Here is a 24,276-nt window from a genome sequence, read left to right as displayed (position 1 = left end):
AAGGGCAATCGCGGTTTCTGACGGAAGAAAGGAGCCAGACGCCGAGTTGGAAAGCTCTCTGCATATTAAGTGCTCTTTTATGTAGAAAAAAAAAACATACAAAGTCCTGATACGAAATATACAAAACCCAGCAAAGGAAAACAGTCGCCTTTCTACAAATATCAGTAGCATTGCATAGAACAGCCTCTACGGGGTGCAGGAGACCGGGGACGGGTGGCTGGGGAATGAGCTGACACTTCGGAAACGTTGCTCGGAAAATGTATGCATTCGTGTATTAGAAGCCGGCAGAGCGAGAGCCGCATACGTTGCTAGTGCCATGCTGTTGCAGAAGTTATTCTCTTCCCCCACAAGACCGCAATTCATTACAGCATAGGGGAAAGCGCTGAGACCGAGACCAGAGCTTCCACGTAGCCATAACTCATTCCCTTGTTCACTGCAACCCATACCAGAACACCGTGCCACCAGGGAACTCTTATTGCTTCAACTGAGCCAGCTGGGATCGCCATCAGAATCAGCGGGGGATTGTTTTCGACCCAACACTGGCGACGAGGGGGATTGTTTTCAACCCAACACTGGCAACGAGGGAGTCCCCCAGCGGCAGGCCAGAATCGTGTGACGGGGAAAGAACAGGGCCAGGACGACGCTGTGACAGCGAGAGGCGCTCGTCGGCGACAGCACTCTGAAGCAGGAGGGTCCACTTGGCAAGCGGGAACCTCGCCGGCAAAAGCGCGGCAAAGGTGCGGAAGTCGACAGCTTAACAACGCCTGAACTGAACAAGGGGAACCCTGAGCTTTTTTGAAAAGGCCACTGGGCAGGCAATACCCTGAGCAGCCATGGGGGGGGGGGCACGGATGCAAATAGCCCCCACGCAGGCAAGTGAGAAGAGATGCTAAGCATCGGACAAGGAAGGAAGGGAAGGAGCTGCTGGTGCATGGTGACCTCTCCTCCCCTCCCCCCTCAGGGCAGAAAAACCAGTCGCTGCAATAAATAAAGGTACAAAATCATCAACGCGACTGTTCCCGAGCGGGAAGGTGCCTTGGAACTGCCTCCCTTCTCCTGCCACGGCCAAGTGCAATTGGTCAGGGTCAAAGTGCCACGGAAGTCACCGCGGGAAAGTCCAACCGGAGGCACAGTCAGCTCGGGCCTAGCTAGCCGTCTTTTTCAGCCTCCGAATCCTTCCCGTCTGGCTCTTCGCGGGCGGAGGACACAGGACCAGCCGCACTCTCCTCTTGGCTGCTCAGGATCTCTTCCACGGCGTCACCTGTGTGGGCAAAGCAGGATCATAGAACCATGGAGTTGGAAGGGACCACCAGGGTCATCTAGTCCAACCCCCTGCACAATGCAGGAAATTCACAACTACCTCGCCCCCTACACACACCCAGTGACCCCTACTCCATGCCCAGAAGATGGCCAAGGTGCCCTCCCTCTCATCATCTGCCTAAGGTCATAGAATCAGCATTGATGACAGATGGCCATCTAGCCTCTGCTTAAAAACCTCCAGGGAAGTAGCGCTCACCACCTCCCGAGGAAGCCTGTTCCACTGAGGAACCGCTCTGTTAGAAAGTTCTTCTTAATGTTTAGATGGAAACACTTTTGATTTAATTTCAACTTCTCACATCCTGACCACATAAACAAAACTGATCCTCTCCCTCCCAGCCAACCCCGTCTGCTGTTCCACTCGCCCTCAATCCTGGCCCAAGTTACAAACCTCAGCTGCCTGAGCCAGGTGTTTCCCCCTTAGGATCTGCAACTCCCTTCTGTCCAGACTAACCAGTCCCAGGGCCTATTTCCCTACTAGAGTTCCTCTTTTAGAGGAACGAGCAGCTGTTCGTTATTTTAAATGTTCCAAACATTTACGTCCTGCCTATTGGTACCATGTACTTCCTAGGCAGATTTCACTGTATCAGATGCTGATTCAATAAAACTAGCCACATGAATACATGATAAAGCTGCCTTATACCGAATCAGATCGTCTGTCTATCAAAGTCCTTATTGTCCACTCAGACTGGCAGCTGCTCTCCAGGGTCTCAGGCAGAAAAAGGTTGGTTACGTCCCCTCCTGCCTGGTCCTTTAAACTGGAGATGCCGGGGATTGAACCTGGCACCTTCTGCATGCCAAGCAGATGCTCTGCCACTGAGCCACAGCCCCTCCCCCAAATGCCTTAAACTGAAGAAGAGTTGGTTTTTATATGCCGACTTTCTCTACCACTTAAGGAAGAATAAAATTGGCTTACAATCACCTTCACTTCCCCTCCCCACAACAGACACCCTGTGAGGTAGATGGGGCTGAGAGAATGTGGCTAGCCCAAGGACACCCAGCTGGCTTCATGTGGAGGAGTGGGGAAACAGTTCACCAGACTAGCCTCCACCGCATATGTGGAGAAGTGAGGAATCAAACCCAGTTCTCCAAACTCCACCGCTCCAAATCACCGCTCTAAACCACTACACCACACTGGCTCTCCATCAAGGACATTATTGTCTACTCAGACTGGTAGCTGCCCTCCAGGGTCTCAGCCAGAGGTCTTTCACATCACCTGCTGCCTGGTCTTTTTTAACTGGAGACGGCGGGGACTGAGCCTGGGATCTTCGCCATACCAGGCAGATGCTCTGCCACAGTCCCTCCCCAACAATCCCTCCACAAAAATGAAAACAAACCACCGCAACATTAAAACGCATTAAGGCAGCCACAGCAGATCTTCTGTGGGGTGGGTAGCTCGCTTTGGCACATCTTACCATGTTCGGCCTCCTCCTCATCCATGATCTCATGCACATCTGCTGCCGTCGCTGTCCCCTCGTCGTCGTCCTCCTCTTCTTCCTCTCCCTCCTCATCTTCCCCGTCGTCATCCACGATGACCACAAAATCATCCCCGTTCTCTGTCTCGCTACAAGGGAAGGACGGAGGGTGTCACCGCATCATGTTCTGCTGGCCTCCCTAAAGCCTTTTCTTGGTGAGTCATGCCCCCTTGGGATCCGATGCCTTGACAGAATTCATGTCCCCACCCAAACACACGCAAGGACAGATTTCTTGCTCCAAACACCACCTGTGCTTGCGCCAACATGCCCCTCAGCCCCACCCCTGCGCCAGATTCTCCCTTGCCTCCTCAATCTCTCCCTGGGCAACAGCGAGCCACCTACTGATGGCTTTGATAAAAGAAACAAGAGGCCGGAGTCCTTCGGGCATCTCACCTGTCTTCTTCACCGTTTTCACCCCCCTCTCCCATTAGGTAGTACTGCAGTGGGTTGGGCCAGAGATCCTCTTTAATGATCTGCAGGAAGGCAGGAAAAGAGGGTTGGGGAAATCTGGACGCCGGAAACAATCCCGGAAAGGGTACGAAGGGCAACCCCTCCCACCTCGGCAATGTGGTCTCCGGCCGGGAAGCTGTGGTCGCAAAACCAGCTGAAGAAGCTGCGGTTCATCTCAAAGTTCTTCCGGCCGTGAGCCAGGGGGTCCAGGCCACGCCACCAGCGGATGGGCGTCGAGTGGGACACCAGCCTGCCTGCAAAGGGCAGAGAGACCCCCGGGAGAGATGAGAACGGGCACACGACACGCAGCCTAGGGTTGCTCTCCCCCGGAAACACGGCCCCTGCTCCGTACCAGAAGAGCCGCACTGGAACTCCTTCACGATGACCTCATTCTGGAAATAAGGGTTGCTGTTGAAGTAGAATTTGATCTTGCAGCCGGACTTTCGGTGGGTGAACTCCTCAACCTGGTAAGAGACAGACCTGAGGATGACAAATGCTGCCCCTCACAAAACCCGCTGTGCAGTCCCTCAAAAGGAAAGCTCCGAAATGTCCATGAACACATGAAGCCGCTTTATACTGACTCAGACTCTTGGTCCATCAGTCAGTATTGTCTACTCAGACAGGCAGCGGCTCTCCAGGGTCTCAGGCAGAGGTCTTTCACATCACCTACTTGCCTAGTCCTTTCAGTTGGAGAGGCCAGAGGCTGAACCTGGGACCTTCTTTATGCCAAGCAGAGGCTCTACTGCTGATCCAACCCCCCCAATGCTGATGAAGCTGCCTTCTACTGAATCAGACCGTTGGTCCACAAAGTCAGTATTGTCTACTCAGACCAGCAGCGGCTCTCGAGGCGGTGGTCTTTTACATCACCTACTTGCCTTGTCCCTTTAACTGCAGATGCCAGGGATTGAACCTGGGATCTGCTGCAAACCAAACAGATGCTCTACCACTGAGCCATGGCCCCTGCCATGTGAACCTCAATTCTCGAGTCAGCCCCCCCAAGTCACCTGCAGGTTGGTCATGTAGCTCAACGTATCCTCATCCCGGTCATTGATCATGGCTGACAGCTGAGGGTGATTGAGAAACTGGGAAGTCAGAGTAAAGGGAAAAAACAGACAAATGTGCGGCCCCCTGGTTTTTTGATGGGGTACAAATATGGTCAAACAGGAAAACGTGAAGATGCCAGGTGCCTTCTTCTCCTCCTGCCTTCCACCGACATGATGCCCAGCGCCAGGAATAATTTTTATATGCCGACTTTCTCTACCAAGGGAGAATCAAACCGGCTTACAATCACCTTCCCTTTCCCGCAACAGACACACTATGAAGTAGGTGGGGTTGAGAGAGTTCTAAGAGAGCTGTGACTAGCCCAAGGTCACCCAGCTGGCTTCATGTCCAAACTACTGCTCTTAACCACTACAACACGCTGGCTCTAATACAGCTCTGGGTCTTCCATTCCCAGGGATCTTGCAGCACCAAGGAAACTCACTCCTTTCAAGGCTTTGGAAGACCTTCCCTCTACCCAGGATCCGGAAGTGACGCAGTCAGGACTGGACTAGATGGACCAATATACTAACAAAATTTCTGGTAGGGGATGAGCTTTCTGAAGAAGTGAGCTGTGATTCAAAAAAGCTCATCCCTTACCAGAAATTTTGTTAGTCTTTAAGGTGCTACTGGGCTCTTGCTCTTTTCTATCTGATGAAGTGTTCACCAAAGCTTATAGCCAGAAGCATTTTCTTGGTCTTTAGGGTGCTGCTTGGTTCCTGTTTTCACCATGAACACATGAAGCTGCCTTATACTGACTCAGACCGTTGGTCCATCAAAGTCAATATTGTCTACTCAGACTGGTAGCGGCTCTCCAGGATCTCGGGCAGAGGTCTTTCTCATCACCTCCTTGCCTAGTCCCTTTAACTGGAGAGGCCAGGGACTGAACCTGGGACCTTCTGCATGCCAAGCAGATGCTCTGCCACTAAAGCAAATGTTCCCATGGGTTGTTAGGATTGCCAGGTCCAGGCTGGGAAATTCCAGGAGATTTTGGAGGTGTAGCCTCAAAGGAGGGGGAAGCTGGTATAACACCATAGAGCCCTCCCTCCAAAGTTGCTGTTATCCTTCAGGGGAGCCAATCTCTTTCGCCTGGAGGGTCTCCCAGGCGCACCTGCAGGCTGGTCAGACCCTTGGTCCGTCAAGGTCAGTATTGTCTACTCTGACCGGCAGCGGCTCTCCAGGTCTCAGGCAGAGGTCTTTCTCATCACCTACTTGCCTAGTTCCTTTAACTGGAGATGCCGGGGACTGAAGCTGGGACCTCTAACAGAGCGGTTCCTCAGTGAAACAGGCTTCCTTGGGAGGTGGTGAGCTCTCCTTCCCTGGAGGTTTTTAAGCAGAAGCTAGATGGCCATCTGTCAGCAATGCTGATTCGATGACCGCTGGCAGATGATGAGAGGGAGGGCACCTTGGCCATCTTCTGGGCATGGAGTAGGGGTCACTGGGGGTGTGTGGGGGGGAGGTAGTTGTGAATATCCTGCATTGTGCAGGGGGTTGGACTAGATGACCCTGGTGGTCCCTTCCAACTCTAGGATTCGATGCATGCCAAGCAGATGCTCTACCACTGAGCTACGGCCCTTCCCTAAACTGCAACCCGGGCATGCCTTCCCCAGTCCCTCATTTTAAACCCTTCCTGTCCCCTTCCACAGCAGCAGGAGGATACGGCGGTGACCCAGAAGCCGGGGATGTTCTGGATGATGCGGTTGCGGCGCTCCAGGTGGGGCCTCCGCATGTGGCCGAACTTGGCCTTGAGGTGGGTGAAGGCCCGGCTGGCCTGCTGGTTGACGGTCTCCAGCTCCAGCTGCACGGACTCCAGCGCCTCCAGGTACTGCTCCGTCTTGGGGGGCGGCGTGGTTGGCCGCCCGCTGCCCCCGTCCTCATCCTCCTCTTCTTCATCCTCCTCGCCCACCGAGATGATGGAGCACTCGTCCTCCGCGGCTGCAGCGAGCTCGGCCACCCTCCGCCTCTCCTTGGCCTCCTTCCTCTTCCTCCTGCCCTCCCGCCCATCCCCCGCCCCCCCATCCTCTTCCTCCTCCGCCGCCGATTTGGTGGTTTCAAGGCTCCCCTTGGCGCGGCGGGCGGCGGTTTCTAGCTCTCCTTTCACGGTTCCCGGGCTTTCTCCATCCCCGGTCCGCTCTTCTTCGCCGTCGGCGTCCGAGTCCCGCCGGGCGCGGCCATCGCGGGCAACCGGGTCCTTCCCTGCAGGGCTCCGCGGCTCTTCCGCGGCGGTTTCCAGGCTTCCCCTGGCGGTGGCGGTTTCGCCCGCCCCCTGCTGGGCGGCGGTTTCCAGGCTTCCCCCGGCGGTTGCTGCCGCGGCGGCTTCGCGCGCCCCCTGCCGGCCGGCGGTTTCCAGGCTCCCCGCGGCGGCGGTCTGGTGCGCCCCCTGCCGCTCGGCGGCGGCGGTTTCGCGGCGCCCGCCGCCCCAAGCCGTCATGTCGGCCAGCGCCTGGGCCGCCTCGGTCTCCTTCTGCGACTGGCAGGCCGAGTCGAGGCGCCGGTGCTTGGAGGCCGGGGAAGGCGGGTCCCAGGCCCCGCCGGCCCCGCTCATGGCTCCGGGCCGCGCCGACCGACCCCCCGGAAGAGAAGTCTCGCGGGAGGAAAGAGGCGGGAATATAAAGCGCGCGGCCGGGCGACGGTATCAAACCAACGGTTGGGGGGGGGGAAGGGCGCGAGAGGCGAGCGGGACTCCTCCAACCGCCAAAGCGCGAGACGGCCCTGCGCAGTCTCTTCCCATTGGCCGCCCGGCGAGGCGGCGGCGACCAGTGGCGGAAAGGCTCGGTCGCGTCGCGGCCGCCGATTGGCTGGGCCGTCGCGGAGAGCGGCGCGCGGAGACACCACGTGGGGGAGGCAGAGGCCGCTAGCTTTTCATTGGCCCTCCTAGGTTTTCATTGGCCAATCGGGCCGATCCGGTTTCCGCCGCGTCATCCAAGAAGGAGGAAAAGACGGAACGCTCGGGGAGACTAAGAGGCGCATGCGCGATGGCAACGTTGGGCGCGGTTTTTTTTCTCCCCTTTTCCCTGCTCTCCTTTGGCGCATGCGTCGTGGGAGGCGAGTGGCGCTATAGCGCGCGTTGCTCCTGGGAGGAAGGAGGGATTTGTGTGGCGCTGCGCAAAATAGTGTGTTATGCAAATAAATAAAATACAGACACATCTAGCCCCGCTCCCAGGCGAAATGCTGATAGCAACACCATGCATACATCCGAGGGACACAAAAGGAACTGGCATACGGTTATTTCCCCCCACAGTCATATAGTTGCCAGCCTCCAGGTGGGACCAGGAGATCTTAGGTTTGCCAACCTCCTGGTACTAGCTGAAGATCTGCTATTACAAGTGATCTCCAGCAGATAGAGATCAGTTCCCCTGGAGAAAATGTCCACTTTGGCAATTGGACTCTATGGCCTTGAAGCCCCTCCCCAAACCCCGCCCTTCTCAGGCTCCGCCCCAAAAACCTCCCACCAGTGGCAAAGAGGGACCTGGCAACCCTAGATCTCTTGGAATGACAACTGATCTTCATATAGATCACATGGGTAGTCATGTTTGTCCGAAGCAGTAGAAAAGAATCCTGCAGCACCTTAAAAGAACAACAAAATTTCTGGCAGGGCTTTCGAAAGAGATCAGTAGGAGCACCTGAAAGATTTCGAAAGCTCCTACCCTGCCAGAAATTTTGTTAATCTTTAAAGTGCTACTGGCCTCTTGCTCTTTCCTACTGATCTCCATATGACAAGAGATCTTTTCCCTGGCTGTTTTGAAGGAGGTCCCTCTCCTCTTCAAGCTCCATTCTCCCCAATACAGTTGTCCACTCTGAGTTAGGGAATACCTGCAGAGTTTGGGGGTGAAGCCTGAGAAGGGCAGGGGGTTCGAGGAGGGGGAGAGATCACAGCAGGGTGTAACGCCACGATACTTTCCAAAGCGTCCATTTTCTCCAGGAGAACTGAACTTTGTTGCCTGGAGATCAGTTCTAATTCCAGGGGGTCTCTAAGCACCACCTGGAGGTTGGCAACCCTACCCCCCAGGCTCCACCCCCAAAGCCCCCAGAATTTCCCAACTGGAAATTGCATCATTAACACGTGCAATTTGCTTTCACAAAAGGCATGGCAATGCCAACTCCAGCCCTGTAACCCCTGATTTACCCAGGTAAAAGAAGTAGGGTTACCATCTTCCAGGTGGTGGCTGGAGATCTCTGGGATTACCACCGATCTACAGGCGACGAGAAAATGGCTGCTTTGGAAGGTGGACTATGGCATTATACCCCTCAGAGGTCCCTCCCCTCCTCAAACCCCACCGTCCCCCAGGCTCCACCCCCAAAATCTCCAGGTATTTCCCAGCCTTAAGGGTTGGCAACCTCCTCATGGTAACTGATTTCCTGCAATTACAACTGACCCTCTCACCGTAGAGCATTTTTGTTGGCCAGATTTAATATATTCCCTTCAGCTGTTGTTAGTGGTAGATACAAGGGAATAGCACGCGAAGCAAGATGTTGTAGGTGTCAATGCAAAGAACCTGACACAATACAACATATTCTCTTGTACCGTCCACTTTTCACACAGCTTCGATGCAGCTTAATTAGCTCTCTTCCTCAATTTACTACTGCAATGACTACTGGAAACATATGCCATTTATTGGATGACAAAAGCTTCGAAGTAGCCGAGTTTTTGGCCAAGGTCCTAAAGGAGGGAGAAAGAAGGAGGGGAACCCTCATTTAATTGTTTATTATAAAATTTACTGATGAACTGTGTATTCATTCTTTTTTAGATCCATATCTAGCTGCTTTACCTGTTTGTTTTGCTACTGTAAATGCCAATAAAGGTTCTGTTTTCTGTTAAAAATGACAACTGATCTCCAGCCGATAGAGATCAGTTGCCCTGAAAATGGCCGCTTTGCTAATCGGACTCTATGGCATTGAAGTCCCTCCCCTCCCCAAACCCCGCCCACCTCAGGCCCCGCCCAAAAACCTCCCGCCGGTGGCGAAGAGGGACCTGGCAACCTTAAAGAGAAGGAGGGCGCTCAAGTGCAGGAGAATGGGCTGCTGGCAGAGGATCACATTTTGTGAAATCTTCGCTAGAAAAAAGGAAACAAAGAACAAGCAAGGGATTTCTCCCTGTCCAAGCTCTCTGCCTGCAGGGAGTTCTTCTTGTGATGAGCATTGGGGGGGGAAGGGGGACCACAGTCTTCCACCTGCAGTTTGTCAACTTTTTTTTTTTTTATCTTGCCCTTCTCCAAGGAGCGGTGAGCAGTTATACATGCCTCTCTTCCCAGTTTTATATAGTAGAAAAGGGCAAGAGTCCAGTAGCACCTTAAAGACTAACAAAAATATTTTCTGGCAGGGTATGAGCTTTCTTGAGCCACAGCTTACTTCTTCAGATACAGCTAGAATGTGAATCCATCCGTCTTTAAGTAGAGGAGAGTGAATTCAGACAAGCATTAGTATGTAAATGTTAACAGTATGTAAATGTGAATAGCAGGCGTGATGGGGTTAGGTGTGGTATGCAGAAGAATCTGTGATGTCCAGGGAAGAGATGGGTGTGGAGAAATCAGCATTGGTAATGGGCCATGAATGCAAGGTCTTTATTCAGCCCAGGTAAATGCATTGACTTTAGTTTGAAGATCAACTGTAATTCAGCAGTTTCTCTTTCCAATCTCCCTTTGAAATTCCTTTGTAAGAGAACTGCTACTCTTAATGTCCTGGAAGGTTGAAATGTTCTCCCACTGGTTTTTGAATATTGTAGTTTCTGATGTCAGACTTATGTCCATTTAATCTTTATATAGGGTTGCCAACTCCAGGTTGTGAAATAGCTGGAGATTTGCGGGTGGAGTCCTAGGGAGGGCAAGGTGTGAGGAGGTGAGGGGCCTCAGTGGGGCACACTGCTAAAGTTGCCAAGTCCCTCTTCACCAACTGCAGGGTTGTGTTTTTTTTTTGGGTGCAGAGCCTGAGGAGGGCGGGGTTCGGGGAGGGACTTCAGTGCCACAGAGAGAGTCCAGTTGCCAAAGCCGCCATGTTCTCCAGGTGAACTGATCTCTATTGGCTGGAGATCAGTTGTAATAGCAGATCTCCAGCTAGTACCTCCCTCTTTACCGAGGTCGGTAAAATGAGTACCCAGCTTGCTGGGGGTAAAGGGTAGACGACTGGGGAAGGCACTGGCAAACCACCCCGCAAATATGTCTGCATAGTAAACGTCGGGATGTGACGTCACCCCATGGATCAGGAATGACCTGGTGCTTGCACAGGGGACCTTTACCTTTACTTTATAAAATTATGTAAAATATCCTAAAACTACTTAGGCACCTCTAAGTGTAAAAAGTTACAACCAGGTGAGCAGATGGACTAAAATACAACAGCAGTGAGGGTCAGGGAGGCCAGCAATCATATACAGGAACCCTTAGCTTCTCTCCCATAAGCCTGGAGGAATAGATGTTTTATAGGCCCCGTGGAACCCTTTAAGGTCCTGCAGGGCCCTGGTCTCACTTGAGAGGCTATTTCACCAGGCGGGGGCCAGGGCTAGCCAGACATTCCTCGGGCTGGGGACCACCAAAAGATTGGTATTAGTTGAACAAAGAGTCCTCCAGGGAACATACTTATAAAGTGCCATTATCTGAATTGTTAAATGTAAGTCACCACAAGCATCTCTGGATATATATTCCTCAGCCACTTTGTACAGGAGACAAGCAAGGCTTGAGTCCAGTAGCAACTTAAAGACCAACCAGATTTCCAGTGTATACCCTTTCAAGAGTCAACATTCCCTCAGTCAGATACCACAAAGGGAGCTTTGCCTCACAAAAGCTTATATCCTGGAAATCTTCTTGGTCTCTAAGGTACTACTGGACCCGAATCTTACCCTTTTGCTGCAGACACACACAGTGGCCCACCAGAAACCTTGTTCAGGAGGATATTTTTTTTTGGGGGGGGGAGCAAAGCAGCAGTGTAATGGTTCAGCTCAGGAGGTGACATTTAGTAGAAATAAAATCTTTCTTACACTGAAGTTGTGTGTGTTGCTCTGGTATTTCCCCCTTGTTCTACAATCCCAGCCCAGCTACATTATTTTGTCTTACTAGGAATCCTTGCATCCTAACCTGGATGGCTCGGGCTACCCGGATCTTGGCAGATCTCAGAAGCTAAGTGGAGTCAGGTTAGTACTTGGATAAGAGACCCCCAAGGAAGTCCAGGGTCGCTACACAGAGGCAAGCAATAGCAAACCACCTCTGTTTATCTTTTGCCTTGACCTGAGTGGCCCAGACTACACCAATCTCGTTGGATCTCAGAAGCTAAGCAGGGTCAGCCCAGGTTAGTACTTGAATGGGAGACCACCAAGGAAGTCCAGAGTCGCTATGCAGAGGCAAGCAATAGCAAACCATCGCTGTTCGTCTCTTGCCTTAACCTGGATGGTCCAGGCAACCCTGATTTAATCAGATTTCGGAAGCTAAGTGGGCTCAACCCAGGTTAGTACTTGGATGGGAGACCACTAAGGAAGTCCAGGGTCGCTACGCAGAGGCAAGCAATAGCAAACCACCTGTTTATCTCTTGCCTTGACCTGGATGGCCCAGGCTATCCTGATCTCATCAGAGCTCAGAAGCTAAACAGGTTTGGCCCTGGTTAGTACTTGGATGGGATAGCACAAGGAAGTCCAGGGTTGCTGTGCAGAGGCAGGCAGAGGCAAACCACCTATGTTAGTCTCCTGCCTTGAAAACCATTGGGTTGCCATAAGTCAGCTGCGACCTCACGGCAGTTTACACACACACAGGAATCCTTGCTGTTAGTCAAACATTATCAAATCTTGTAATCTGTTGACTGATTGAAAGTTTTTCTCATACTTGTAATCTGCCTTGGGTGAGACAGGCCGATTAATAATGATGGTAATGCACTTCAGCTACTTGTTCCAGTGCACAACTCAAGACGCTTGGAAAAGGGCGGGCGCAGCCGAGATGCCGAAAGGAAGGTTTCAGCCAATTCCTCTTGCCGTTCACACTGGGGAGGAGGGATTTAAAGGGCCCTTTGTCTGTGTCATTGGTGAGTGGAGTCAGGGCGGCTGGTTCTCTCCTCCTACCTCGCTCAATTCAAAATGTGGCCTTTCTTAAACATAGGTATATTATTTCTGCCGGATGTTTAAGACCCTTTAATTTACAAAAGCTCTATTGTTGTGGCCTGTTGCTTTTTAGATGAGTTTAATTTTAAAAATATGTATATAATTGTATGTAAAACAAGTTGCTATATGTTGCTTTGAATTTTATGTAGGGTTTAAAATATTGTACATAGATACATGAAAAAATATAGGTCAGAGTAATATTGGTGAATTAAAGCAGAAGGGCCATGGCTCAGAGACGTTCTTAGTAGTAGTCCTGCCTCTAAAACCAGTGCATACAGACTGGGTGTACAGTACTGTGCACATGCTTAGAGGTACTCTTGCCTTACTGGCCTACACATAGCTATACAAAGATGCCATATGAACACCTGAAGCTGTCTTATACTGAATCAGACCCTTGGTCCATCAAAGTCAGTATTGTCTACTTAGACTGGCAGCGGCTCTCTGGGGTCTCAGGCAGAGGTCTTCACATCACCTTACTTGCCTAGTCCCTTTAACTGGAGATGCCGGGGATCAAACCTGGGACCTTCTGCATGCCAAGCAGATGCTCTACCACTGAGCCATGGCCCCTCCCAACATGTTACCTATGTTGAGATCCTAGCTGCCAAGCCTGAGTGCTTGTGAGACTTTCTTCAGATTCTTGTCTAAAACTGCAGAATCTTGTTCAACTTACTGCATGTTAGGACTGTCGACTTGCCATAATTTTACAGGCCCAGCCCGGATTGCTTTCCTCAGGTTGTTGCCAAACAGGATGATGTAAAATAACAGAAAATATTGTGTGGCCAGTGACTGCATTATTTCTGCACTTTGTACGGGATGCTCTTTTATTTGTAAAGAAGAAAAGACAACATGACGTCTTCTGTGCATGATCAAAGGTATTCTGTCCTTACATAAATCTTTTTTTTTTAATTTTTCCCATTATAGAGGATAGGCATTCAAGAGTTTTGCCGTGCAAGTAAAAAAAGAAAAGAAGAAAAAGCATGGTCCCATCTTGGAAAAGGCACTGTGTAGATACTCAGAGATACTGACTGGCGTTGTCAGACATTTTGAGAAAAGGGGTCAATCCTAGCCTCTGTATCCTTTACCCCCACTAAATCTGCAATGCACCTCTAAGCAGAGTTACACCCTTCTAAGCACATACAAGGGTGTATCTCTGCTTGGGATTGTACTACAAGTTTTTTACTAGCAAATCAAAGAATTTTTTAGAAAGAATTTTGTTTGCTTTTTCATACGTGTGAGGAGGGGGACGATTTTGGTTCAAAAAAACACCCAGGAATTTTGCATTTCATTCCATCTTTTTATATATTTATAAAAAAGAAAAGAAAAAGAAACAGGAAAATCCCCCAAAAAGGGGGGAAATGGAAACAAATTTGACACAAAAAGGGGGGTGGTGAGGCAGGATCCATCAGAATCCCTACCCCAAATCTCCATCTCCACCCCCTGATCCGACCCCACCCCCCCCACCCACCTCAAGCTGCCCCCACCGGAAACAAGTTCAAAAGCGTACATTTGCAGGGGACATGTCTCCATCCGTCTGCCTGGTGCCCCCACCCATCCCGCCCTCCCCTTGCTAAAGTCACAATTTCTTTATTCACTTCCCTTTACAAAAGAAAAACAAAAACAAAGAAAAGAAATCTTCATTTCTTTCGTGTCTCTTTCCAGAAAAAAAATAAATCTGGAAACGATCTGTGTTCATCTCCCATATTTTTCAAATATGGATTTCCACGGGGTGGCCGTCGTTTTGGCCGGCGATTAAGGCCATTCTCTGGTGGTGGAGCTGGAAGGCCAGGCAGTCTTCTCAGGCAAAAGTTAACTTCGGGGTCCTTCCAACGGGAAACAGGGCCAGACCCACACAGGACTCTTCTGGTTCCCCATTTCCCTCCCAACCCCACCTCAGATTCTTCCACCTCCTTGTCCAGGCTCTGCTCCCACATTTCTGACCCCTGGCCTGTCCCCTCGTAGCTCTTCTCCCCATGGCGCCCCTTCCAGGCCTTACCTGCCAGCCCCCTCTGGCATGCTCTTTCCCTCACCCTACGCCCATCTCAACTCCAGCAACAGTCAACTGATGAGAGGGTGCCCTATATATGCCCACCTCCCTCCCTCCTGAGCACCGATCGGAGGACACGGCTGGAAAATTGATCAGATTGGATCACGAAGTCCTGGCCGTGCGGCAACAGAGCGGACAGGCATCCCAGCAAAGAATAAACCCTGCTGCATCAGATCTCCCTTACCTTAGGAGATGGAGACAGAGCCAGGAGTCCTGACCCCCCCTCACACACTTTCCCCCTCCCCTACTGAAATTCTTTCAACTCGGCCCAGAGCCTTTTCCCCACTTTCTCTACTCTCCCTGGGGCAGGAGAAGCACCAACTCGTACGATCACCGCCCCGCCCCATTTCTAGGCAAAGCTCCCTGCTCAGAGTGGGCCTTTCAGACTCTCAAGCCGTGACTTAACCCCTGGGACCGTCTGCTCTCTCCCCTGTCAAAGCCCTGACAACCACGGAGGGCGATCCACCGAATCGTATTTGTCCGCTGGGGTAAATCCAGAGAGGCAACACAGCAACATTGGGAGGGATCAGTTTCCCCATCATGGGTCTGCAAGCGTCTCCCAAGGGGGAGTGCCAACAAGCGGTGGGGTAACGTGGTATGCCAAAGGATATCTAAATTCGAGTCCAGTAGCACCTTGAACACATGAAGCTGCCTTATACTGAATCAGACTCTGGGTCCATCAGTCAGTATTGTCTACTGAGACTGGCAACGGCTCTGCAGGGTCTCAGGCAGAGGTCTTTCCCATCACCTACATGCCTAGTCCCTTTAACTGGAGATGCTGGGGATTGAACCTGGGACCTTCTTCAAGCCAAGCAGATGCTCTACCACTGACCCACGGCCCCTCCCCTTAGAGACGTCAACAAGATTTTCAGGGTATAAGCTTTCGAGAGTCAACGCTGCCTTCATTGGATCTGACAGAGCTTTGCCTCTCGAAACTTCGACACTCAAAAGCTCAAAACCCGAAAATCTTGTTGGTCGCTAAGGTGCCCCAGGACTCGAATCTAGACCCTGGGGAGGGTTTCGGAGGACAGCTCTGTTGTTCTGCAGTGGAAGAGCTAGATTACTGTCCAGTCGCACCTTAGAGCTGCACCCAAGGTCCAGTTGCACCTTACTGAGGTTTTCAGGGTAGGAGCTTTCGAGAGTCAAAGCTCCCTTCGTCAGATACAAGCGCTGAGGGATCTCCATTCCTGCTTGTATCTGACGAAGGGAGCTTCGACTCTCGAAAGCTCCTACCCTGAAATTCTCGTTGTTCTCAAAGGCGCTACAGGACTCAAATCAAGTTGTTCTACTGCAGACCACCACGGTTATCCTCTGAAACTATGCCAAGGATGAAGCTGTGAGATTTGGATGTGTGTGAATAAGAGAGAGAAGGGGCTATGGGGGGGAGGTACTTTAGTCTTGCTATGGCATTTCTGCTTTCTGTTTTAGCGGGGGATACGCCGCCACCACTCCTGCTCCCTTATGAGCTTTCCTACCCCCACCCCTTTGGATGCTTTCCATTGTCTGCACTGTACACGGATGTCTCTTGCCTTCTGCCTCCCCTCTCCGGGGAACACGGGCTCTAGGATTTCTCGGTGGGTTTATCCTCCCCCACACCCCGCCCCGCATCTTCTTGCGTGCATTGTTCCAGGGTGACATGGTCTGCGGGGCCTCGGATTGGCTGCTGCTATGGCAACCGAGGAGGGGTTTCCCGGGCTCCCTGGTTACAGCTTCCTGATTGACAAGAGCCCGGTCACCGCTGGCTTGAGCACATTTCCTTCAAACAGCTGTGCCTGTTGCCTTCCTCTCTCCATCCTTCCTGCTTCTGTAATAGGGTTGCCAGCTCTGGGTTGGGACGTTCCTGGAGATTTGGGGGTGGAGCCGGGGAGGGCAGGGTTTGGGGAGGGGAGGAACCTCAGTGGGGCATAATGCCATAGAGTTCACCCTGCAAAGCAGCTGTTTTCTCCCGAGGGAAGGGATCTCTGTAAAGAGCCAGCATGGTTGAAGTGTCAGACTAGGACCTGGGAAACCCGGGTTCGAATCCCCACTCTGCCAGGGAAACTTGCTGGGTGACCTTGGGCCAGTCACACACTCTCAGCCCTGACCCTGGCTAGTATCTGGATGGGAGACCTCGAAGGAATACCTGGGGTGTGATGCAGAATCAGGCAATGGTTCTTGCCTTGAAAACCCTACGCGGTCGCCATAAGTCAGCTGTGACTTTACGGCAAAAAAAGGAAAGAAAGGATCTCTGTAGTCTGGAGATTCGCTGTAATTCCAGGAGGTCTCCAGGCCCCACCTGGAGGCTGGAGAGAGGCGGCATCGCGTGGCTCAGTGAATGCAGAATGAAAATTAAGAAGAAAAGCAATGCTATTGCTAGTAAATTATATTCATTTATATAACCAAACCTGGAAGACAAGTGTTCATTTCACACAATATGCCTCGCAGGGCTTAAGAACCAAAAGAAAAAAAGAGAGCAAAAATATGCTAAACATTCATTGCAGCCAATAGGGCTAATAGGACTAATAATATTATTATTATTGGTTCTTAAGCCCTGCGAAGCATATTGTGTGAAATGAACCTTTGTCTTCCAGGTTTGGTTATATAAATGAATATAATTTACTAGCAATAGCATTGCTTTTCTTCTTAATTTTCATTCTGCATTCACTGAGCCACGCGCTGCCGCCTCTCTCCAGTTTCTACTATTTCAGCGTAGGTTTACATATTTCCCCACCTGGAGGCTGGCAACCCTACTCTGTAGCCCTGGAACCTCTGAAGCTCTTAGGGACTGATTTTGTTCAGGGGCTGGCTGGTCGCCGCAGGATAGCAACCTTCTATTGAAGCAGATTTTAACATCAGAGCTCCATGTCATAAGAAAGGGCCTGCTGGATCAGACCCAGGCCCATCAAGGCCAGCAGTCTGTTCCCACAGTGGCCAACCAGGGGCCTCTAGAAAGCCCCCAAACAAGACGACTGCAGCAGCACCATCCTGCCTGTGTTCCACAGCACCTCATATAATAGGCCTGCTCCTCTGATACTAGAGAGAATAGGTATGCAGCATGACCGGTATCCATTTTAACTAATAGCCATGAATACCCCTTTCCTCCATGAACATGTCCACTCCCCTCTTAAAGCCTTCCAAGTTGGCAGCCATCACCACATCCTGGGGAAGGGAGTTCCACAATTTAGCTATGCGTTGTGTGAAGAATACTTCCTTTTATCTGTTTCGAATCTCTCACCCTCCAGCTTCACCAGATGACCTCGCGTTCTGGTATTATGAGAGAGGGAGAAAAGCTTCTCCCTGTCCATTCTTTCCATCATCGTCCTTTGGGTGTAAATAGGGTTGCCAACGCCAGGTTGGGAAACTGCTGGAGATTTGGGGATTTTAGCCTGGGGAGGCTGAGGGACCTCAGTGGGGTCTAATGCCCCACAGGCCACCCTCCAAAGCTGCCGTTTTCTCTGGGGGAACTGATCTCTGTTGTCTGGAGATCAGCTGCAGCCTGGCAGATCTCCAGGCCCCAGAGGCTGGCGGCCCTAGGTGTAAAGCTGGATCAACCCTGCCAGGACTGAAACTAGCGTTTCTTCTCCCCAGGGGAACCAAGGCTAAGAATCTGACTCTGGCCCTCTCAGCCTTTCCAAGCGTATCTTAACAATCAGAAATAACGGACAATTAGAAATAACAGATATTATGAAGGTATGGGATAGGGTTGCCAACTCTAGGTTGGAAACTTCCTGGAGATTTGGGGGCGGAGCCTGGGAAGGGCAGATTTTGGGGAGAGGGAGCTCAGCAGGGGTGTAATGCCATAAGAGTCCCCCCCCCCCAAGCTGCCGTTTTCTCCAGAGGAACTGATCTCTGTCATCTGGAGATTAAGGTCTTTTTATGCATGGCTGTTTTCCTCGTGGTCACCCCTCCAATGACTTTGGGACTTTGTTTGCATTATGCATGCCCTTTCCGGCCGTCAGAGGTCGCCTCGCTCTCCCCCTTCGTTTCCCCATGTTTTGCCCATGTTTTCAAAATTGAGATAAAACAGGTCCCTGAAAATGCGGGGGAAATGCGGGGAAACGCAGGGGGAGGGCGAGGCGACTTCTGGCGGTGAGAAATGGCATGCATAGTGAACACACGAACGAATGAAGCTGCCTTACACTGAATCAGACTCTCTGTCCATCAAAATCAGTATTGTCTACTCTGACCAGCAACGGCTCTCCAAGGTCTCAGGCAGGGGTCTATTCACATCACCTACTTGCCTGGTCCCTTTAACTGGAGATGCCAGGGATTGAACCTGGGGCCTTCTGATGCTAAGCAAATGCTGTACCACTGAGCCACAGCCCCTCCCCAAATCAAAACAAAGACCTGAAGTCGTCGGAGGGGTGATGGCGAGGGAAACAGAGATGTATGAAAGGCCTAACTGTACTTTCGGGAGATCTCCAGGCCCCACCTGGAGGATGGCAACCCTATAGTGGGATAGCAGGTCTGCGGACATTGGGAGTGTCTGATCTAAGCAATGTGATAGAGTTTGGAGGCTAGAAAACCAGGGAAAGGCCCCATAAAGCACAGGGTATCTTGTTCTCCGTCTAAGAAAAGGCCGGGATCTTAGCGAGGAGCAATTACTGTCACCGTACGGTTCTGGATTTACACCAGGGGAGCCAAGACCAGAATCCAGCTCTGATCTCAAGGCAGACAGGTGGACTGTGGATCTTTGCCCCGGGTTGTCTGAGAGATCAGCGTCCGTTTGCCAACGCCCACGACTCTGGGGAACCACAGCAGAGGCTGCGGAGGGTAAGGGGCAGGGGAGCAGAACGACCCGTCGATTGGCATCTCGTGTGATGTATAAAAAAGAAAGAGAGAAAGCAAGATTCGAAACAGAACCCAGATTCAGTTTGGCACAGGGCGGGGGGGGGGGTTGGGTTGCCTTCCAGCCGACCCCTGCGCTCCTCACATGACGCAGTAAGGCTCCCGGGGCAGTTCCGGCTCTGTCCTCCAGCAAGGGATGTGCGCCACCAAGCTCTTCTTGAGGTCCTTGTTGAGTAGAAAGCAAACTATGGGGTTGACAGCGGCCTGGGCGAAGCTCATCCAAACGGCTGTGGAGAGGTAGCGGTGGGGGATGCTGCAGGCTTTGACGAACACCCTCCAGTAGCAGGCCACAATGTAGGGCGACCACAGGACCAGGAAGAGCAACGTGATGACGTAGAACATCCTGCCCAGCCGTTTCTCGGCCTTGAACTCCTCCATGCCCAGCAGGCGCCGGTTGGCCGCGTGGGCGTTCTGCCGGATGCCCAGCAGGGTGGGGGGCATGGGGCCGCGGCCGAAGCCCGCAATCCAGTTGGCCGCAGCTTGCCCCGTGGCCCCAGGCCCGTGGAACGTCCAGTTCTGGCTAATGGCCGGGACCATCTGGATGGGCTTCATCTTGCGATGGCGGTACTCAAAGAGGAGGAGCTTGATGTATACCACGTGGGTGGCGAAGATCAGCACCGCCAGCATGAGCATGAAGCCCAAGGTGTCGTTGGCCTTGAAGTAGCGGTGCTCGAAGATGCACTGGTCCTCCTCCCGGATGAACTTGTAGGTCCCGACATCGAAGACCGGGGGGAACGCCATGGCCACCGACAAAGTCCACACCATGCAGATGACGGCCACGCACGTCCAGAAGGTCATGCGCTTGGCATAGAAGCGGTGGTGGGCCACGGCCATGTAGCGGGTGACGCTGATGCAGAAGAGGAGGAAGGCCGCGTGGAAGCAGAAGAGGACGGCCATGAAGGCCACGATCTTGCAGCTCAGCACGCTGTAGGTCCAGGCCGAGCCATGGCGGATGGACACCAGGACGAAGGGGAAGCAGACGGCCGAGCGGATCACATCGGCCAGGCACAGGTCCAGGAGGAAGTAGTAGGGGGCCTTGTGGAGGCCCCGCTCCTTCAAGACCAGCAGCGAGAGGGAGAGGTTCCCCGCCAAGCTCACACAGATGATCAGGCCCAGGAGCAGCAGCTTGGCGTAGGTGGAGGCTGCGTGGGGCGCCGAGCCGTGGGCCTCTTCAGTCTCATTGGCACTGGCCATCTTTAGGTGGGGGAGGAAAAGGGGGGAGCTGGGTCAGCGGCGGCGTGCACGGTGACGGCCCAGGACCCCGGTGCTAAAGGGGGACGTCATCTGTTGGGGGAAGAGGTTAGAGGGAAGGGAGGGGGGAGAAAAAAGGAAAGAATCAGTCTACAGTGTATATCAGCATTTGTTCCCCAGAACCCAGGGGTTCCATGAGAAATCAATAGGGGTTCTGCGAGAAATAGTGATGAAAAGGCTATCATTAGAGGTATCAAAATCATTTTGTACTGTCGATAAACTCGAGAAAAATGTAAGTTATTTTTTTGCTTAAACCAGCTATCAGAAAAATATATATCATGTTTTCCTTATGAACTTTAAGTTTATAAAAGAGAAAGATATTAATAATGATATATAATAATTTTTTATGAAGGGGTTCCCTGAGACATGAATATTATTTCAAGGGTTCCGCAAGGGTAAAAGATTGAGAAACGTTGGTGTGTATATTGCAATGGAATGGTCTGTTTCCCCTCTCTGAAATTTGTGCATGTTGGCTTAGTCTCATGGGGGCGGAGTCCCTGCTCAGTTAGTTCTGTTGGTTAGTTAGCATTGGAGACTGCCCCAGCACCCTTGTCCTGAAACCACCTGCTCCTGTCCGTCCCTTCTCGCGAATAAACAGACGCTGTTTTGAACACACACACACACCCGTCTCTGCTGTGTGAACCAGAGGCTCTTCCACTGAGCCCAAGTTCCAGTCGATGCCAGGAAGTCTACTTGCCGTCCCCAGTCTACGGTGTATATATTGTATACACTGCAATGGAATAGTCTGTTCCCCCCTCTGATATTTGTGCGTGTTGGTTTAGTCTCATGGGGCGGAGTCCCTGCTCAGTTAGTTCTGTTAGTTGGCATTGCAGATTGACCCAGGACCCTTGTCCTGAAACCAGCTGCTCCCATCCCTGTCCCTTCTCGCTAATAAATGGACGCTCCCATCTCTGCTGCGTGAACCTAAGAGCAGAAACCTGAGTGACTACCCCAGGGGGTCCCCAGCCTTTTTGAGCCTGCAGGCCCCTTTGGAATGCTGACCCACGGCGGTTGCCCAGGAGGTGGAGCCAACCATAAAATGGTTGCCGTGGGAGGCGGAGCCAACCACAAAAGGTCCGGGAGTGAGGTCATGCAGCATTCTAACAGCAACTCTTCAACATTTCAGGCAGATGCTGTGTTAAACAGGATACTTTTTTGGAATGAACATATTGTTTATAAAAACGCTTTTTCACATGCACCCCGCTTACCTTCAGTCGAAGTGACATTGGAAAAGATCTACCCAGCGAATCAGATCTCCAATGGCCAATCAGAAGTCCTGCTGGTCAAGAGACCTGCCTAGCCCTGCCCACTTTCTGAAAACGCTCGGTGGCCGCCATGGGGACCCCCGGACTACCCTGTTTCTGATTTGCAAGCAAAAGGGGACATCACACAACATGCCGAGAAACCGAACATTTATCAAGCACAAAGACTCCATGGACCACAGGCGTTTCGAAATCAGGGAGATGCTACCAGACTCCAGAGTTTTTGTTGAGAATCAAGACTTTTTTTGTCATCCCAATGGGGTAGAGGGGTATTGGCCTGAGGGTCTGGCCAAGAACCCCATGAGATGTGGCAGAGGGTTTGGGGGCTCACTCTCAGTGTCCATGGGGAACCAGCCACGAGAGAAGAAGCACAAGGACCCAGACACTTGCCTGCCATTTGCAGGAGCTGTCTTCCCAGGTTGTGCCCCTCTGAGCTGCTCCTCGGTTTGCAGATATGGTGTAGCTGCATAACACATTTATTCATCTATTAAAACATTTAAACCCCAACGTTCCCCATGCTTCCAGGTGAGTGACAAATCCAAATTTAAACACACAAAATGGAATAAAGCCCCAAACTATTCCTCTTCTCCCCCCCCCCGCCCTAAAAAAAAAAAAATCCTTTCGGCTTAAAAGCCGTAGCAAATAAAATGACTTTGCAGCGCGTCCTGAGAACTTCTAGAGATGGTGACCCTTCAGCTCCTATAGGAGCCCCACCCCATTCCTTAGGGTGGAAATTATGGAGGAGGAGGAGGAGGAGGAAGAGGAAAAGGAGGAAGAGGAGGAAGAGGAGGAAGAGGAAGAGGAGGAAGAAGAATTGTTTTTTATATGCTGACTATCTCTACCACTTAAGGAAGAATCAAACCGGCTTACTATCACCTTCTCTTCCCCTCCCCATAACAGACACCCTGTGAGATCGGTGGGGCTGAAAGAGTGTGACTAGCCCAAGGTCACCCAGCGGGCTGCATGTGGAGGAGTGGGGAAACCAACCAGTTTCTCCAGATCAGAAGAAGAAGAGTTGGTTTTTATATGCCCACTTTCTCTAAAACTTAAGGAAGAATCAAACCAGTTTACAATCTCCTTCCCTTCCTCTCCCCTCAACAGACACCCTGCGAGGTAGGTGGGGCTGAGAGAGCTGTTAAGAGAACTGTGACTAGCCCAAGGTCACCCAGCGGGCTTCATGTGGAGGAGTGGGGAAACAAATCCGGTTCACCAGATTAGCCTCCGCCGCTCATGTGGAGGAGTGGGGAATCAAACCCGGTTCTCCAGATCAGACTCCACCGCTCCAAACCACCACTCTTAACCACTACACCATGCTGGCTCTCCCATCTAGATCTGGGCACCCAAAGGTTGGGTAGAGAAAGACTAAATAATATTTAAAAATGTGTTCATTTTAAGGCGCTGTTAACTATATTAAAAACATAAAAGTCATATTAAAAGAAAGCACAATGGCAACTGATCAGGTTAATAAACCAGGATTCTTCGCAGTTAGCCATGACGGTTAAACAGAAGTGAATATTAATAGTGTTGCCAGCTCTGGGTTGGGAAATACCTGGAGATTTTGAGGTTGGGGCTTGAGGAGGGCAGGGTTTGGGGAGGGGAGGGACCTCAATGGGGTATAATGCCATAAGAGTCCACCTTCCACCTTCCAAAGTGGCCATTTTCTCCAAGTGAACTGGTCTCTCTCGCCCGGAGCTCAGTTGTAATCCCAGGAGATCTCCAGCCCCCAGCTGGAGGTTACAGACTTATAAACACAGCAGTATAAGACAACAAAACACATAAATCATACTATGCAAAGAGTGCTATATTCTATGTGCAGTAGTCAAATACAGTGAATAAATATATACAGTGATGTTAGCTAAACAAATAGAACTATATACAAAAGTTAAAAGTTCTTTTTTAGAACCAGTGTCTTTGGAGTCAAAGCTTTGAGTTCCCTCCATTACAAGAGAAGACATATTAACTGCCTTGAACATATTTTCTGATGAAGACCTCGGGTCGAAACTGGGCGTTAATCCGGACCCCTGTTATACACCTTGGACTGTGAAATTTGTATGACCCCAACTTCATATTGTCAGTGCAATCAACAGGATACAACTCCGTGATGCACTTCAACAAGAAGGCACCCAAATGTGGCAACCCTGAAAGGATTACTTATGGACAGTGACTCCAAAGACACTGGCTTTAAAAAAGAACGTTTAACTTTTGTATATAGTTCTGTTTGTTTAGCTCACATCACTGGATATATTTATTCACTGTATTTGACTACTGCACATAGAATATAGCACTCTTTGCATAGTATGATTTATGTGTTTTGTCGTCTTATGCTGCTGTGTTTATAAGTTTGTAACTAACATTACAGCAGGCTGATTACTTATTTGCCATAACCCAGCTGGCGGTTGGCAACCCTAAATATGAAACAGATACACGTATGAAAAGCAAACGTGGCCCCCAAATGTCTCTGTGGGTACAGCTTTAGAGCAGGGTTGCCAACCTCCAGGTACTGGCTGGCGATCTCCTGCTATTACAACTGATCTCCAG

The 24,276-nt window shown here is 51.2% G+C and overlaps 2 protein-coding genes across 2 annotated transcripts; both read right to left on the bottom strand.

Moving 5' to 3' along the window:
- Nucleotides 1-1,148: 1,148 nt before the first annotated feature.
- LOC130478272 (testis-specific Y-encoded-like protein 4) lies at nt 1,149-6,825 on the bottom strand. Its single transcript, XM_056850425.1, has 8 exons — nt 6,526-6,825; nt 5,941-6,492; nt 4,247-4,324; nt 3,595-3,706; nt 3,351-3,496; nt 3,186-3,265; nt 2,733-2,881; nt 1,149-1,261 (listed from the first exon to the last, which is right to left on the bottom strand). The coding sequence occupies exons 1-8, from the start codon at nt 6,823-6,825 to the stop codon at nt 1,149-1,151; spliced, it is 1,530 nt and encodes a 509-aa protein (XP_056706403.1).
- A 12,462-nt stretch (nt 6,826-19,287) lies between these two features.
- On the bottom strand, nt 19,288-20,506 carry GPR173 (G protein-coupled receptor 173). Its single transcript, XM_056851839.1, has one exon. The coding sequence runs from the start codon at nt 20,417-20,419 to the stop codon at nt 19,307-19,309; it is 1,113 nt and encodes a 370-aa protein (XP_056707817.1). The 5' UTR covers nt 20,420-20,506; the 3' UTR covers nt 19,288-19,306.
- Between the last annotated feature and the right edge of the window lie 3,770 nt (nt 20,507-24,276).

The sequence above is a fragment of the Euleptes europaea genome, chromosome 1, assembly GCF_029931775.1.
Source record: "Euleptes europaea isolate rEulEur1 chromosome 1, rEulEur1.hap1, whole genome shotgun sequence".
Taxonomy (NCBI): Eukaryota; Metazoa; Chordata; class Lepidosauria; order Squamata; family Sphaerodactylidae; genus Euleptes; species Euleptes europaea.
The sequence above is the reverse complement of the archived record's forward strand: the minus strand, read 5'-3'. Positions and strand labels throughout refer to the sequence as shown.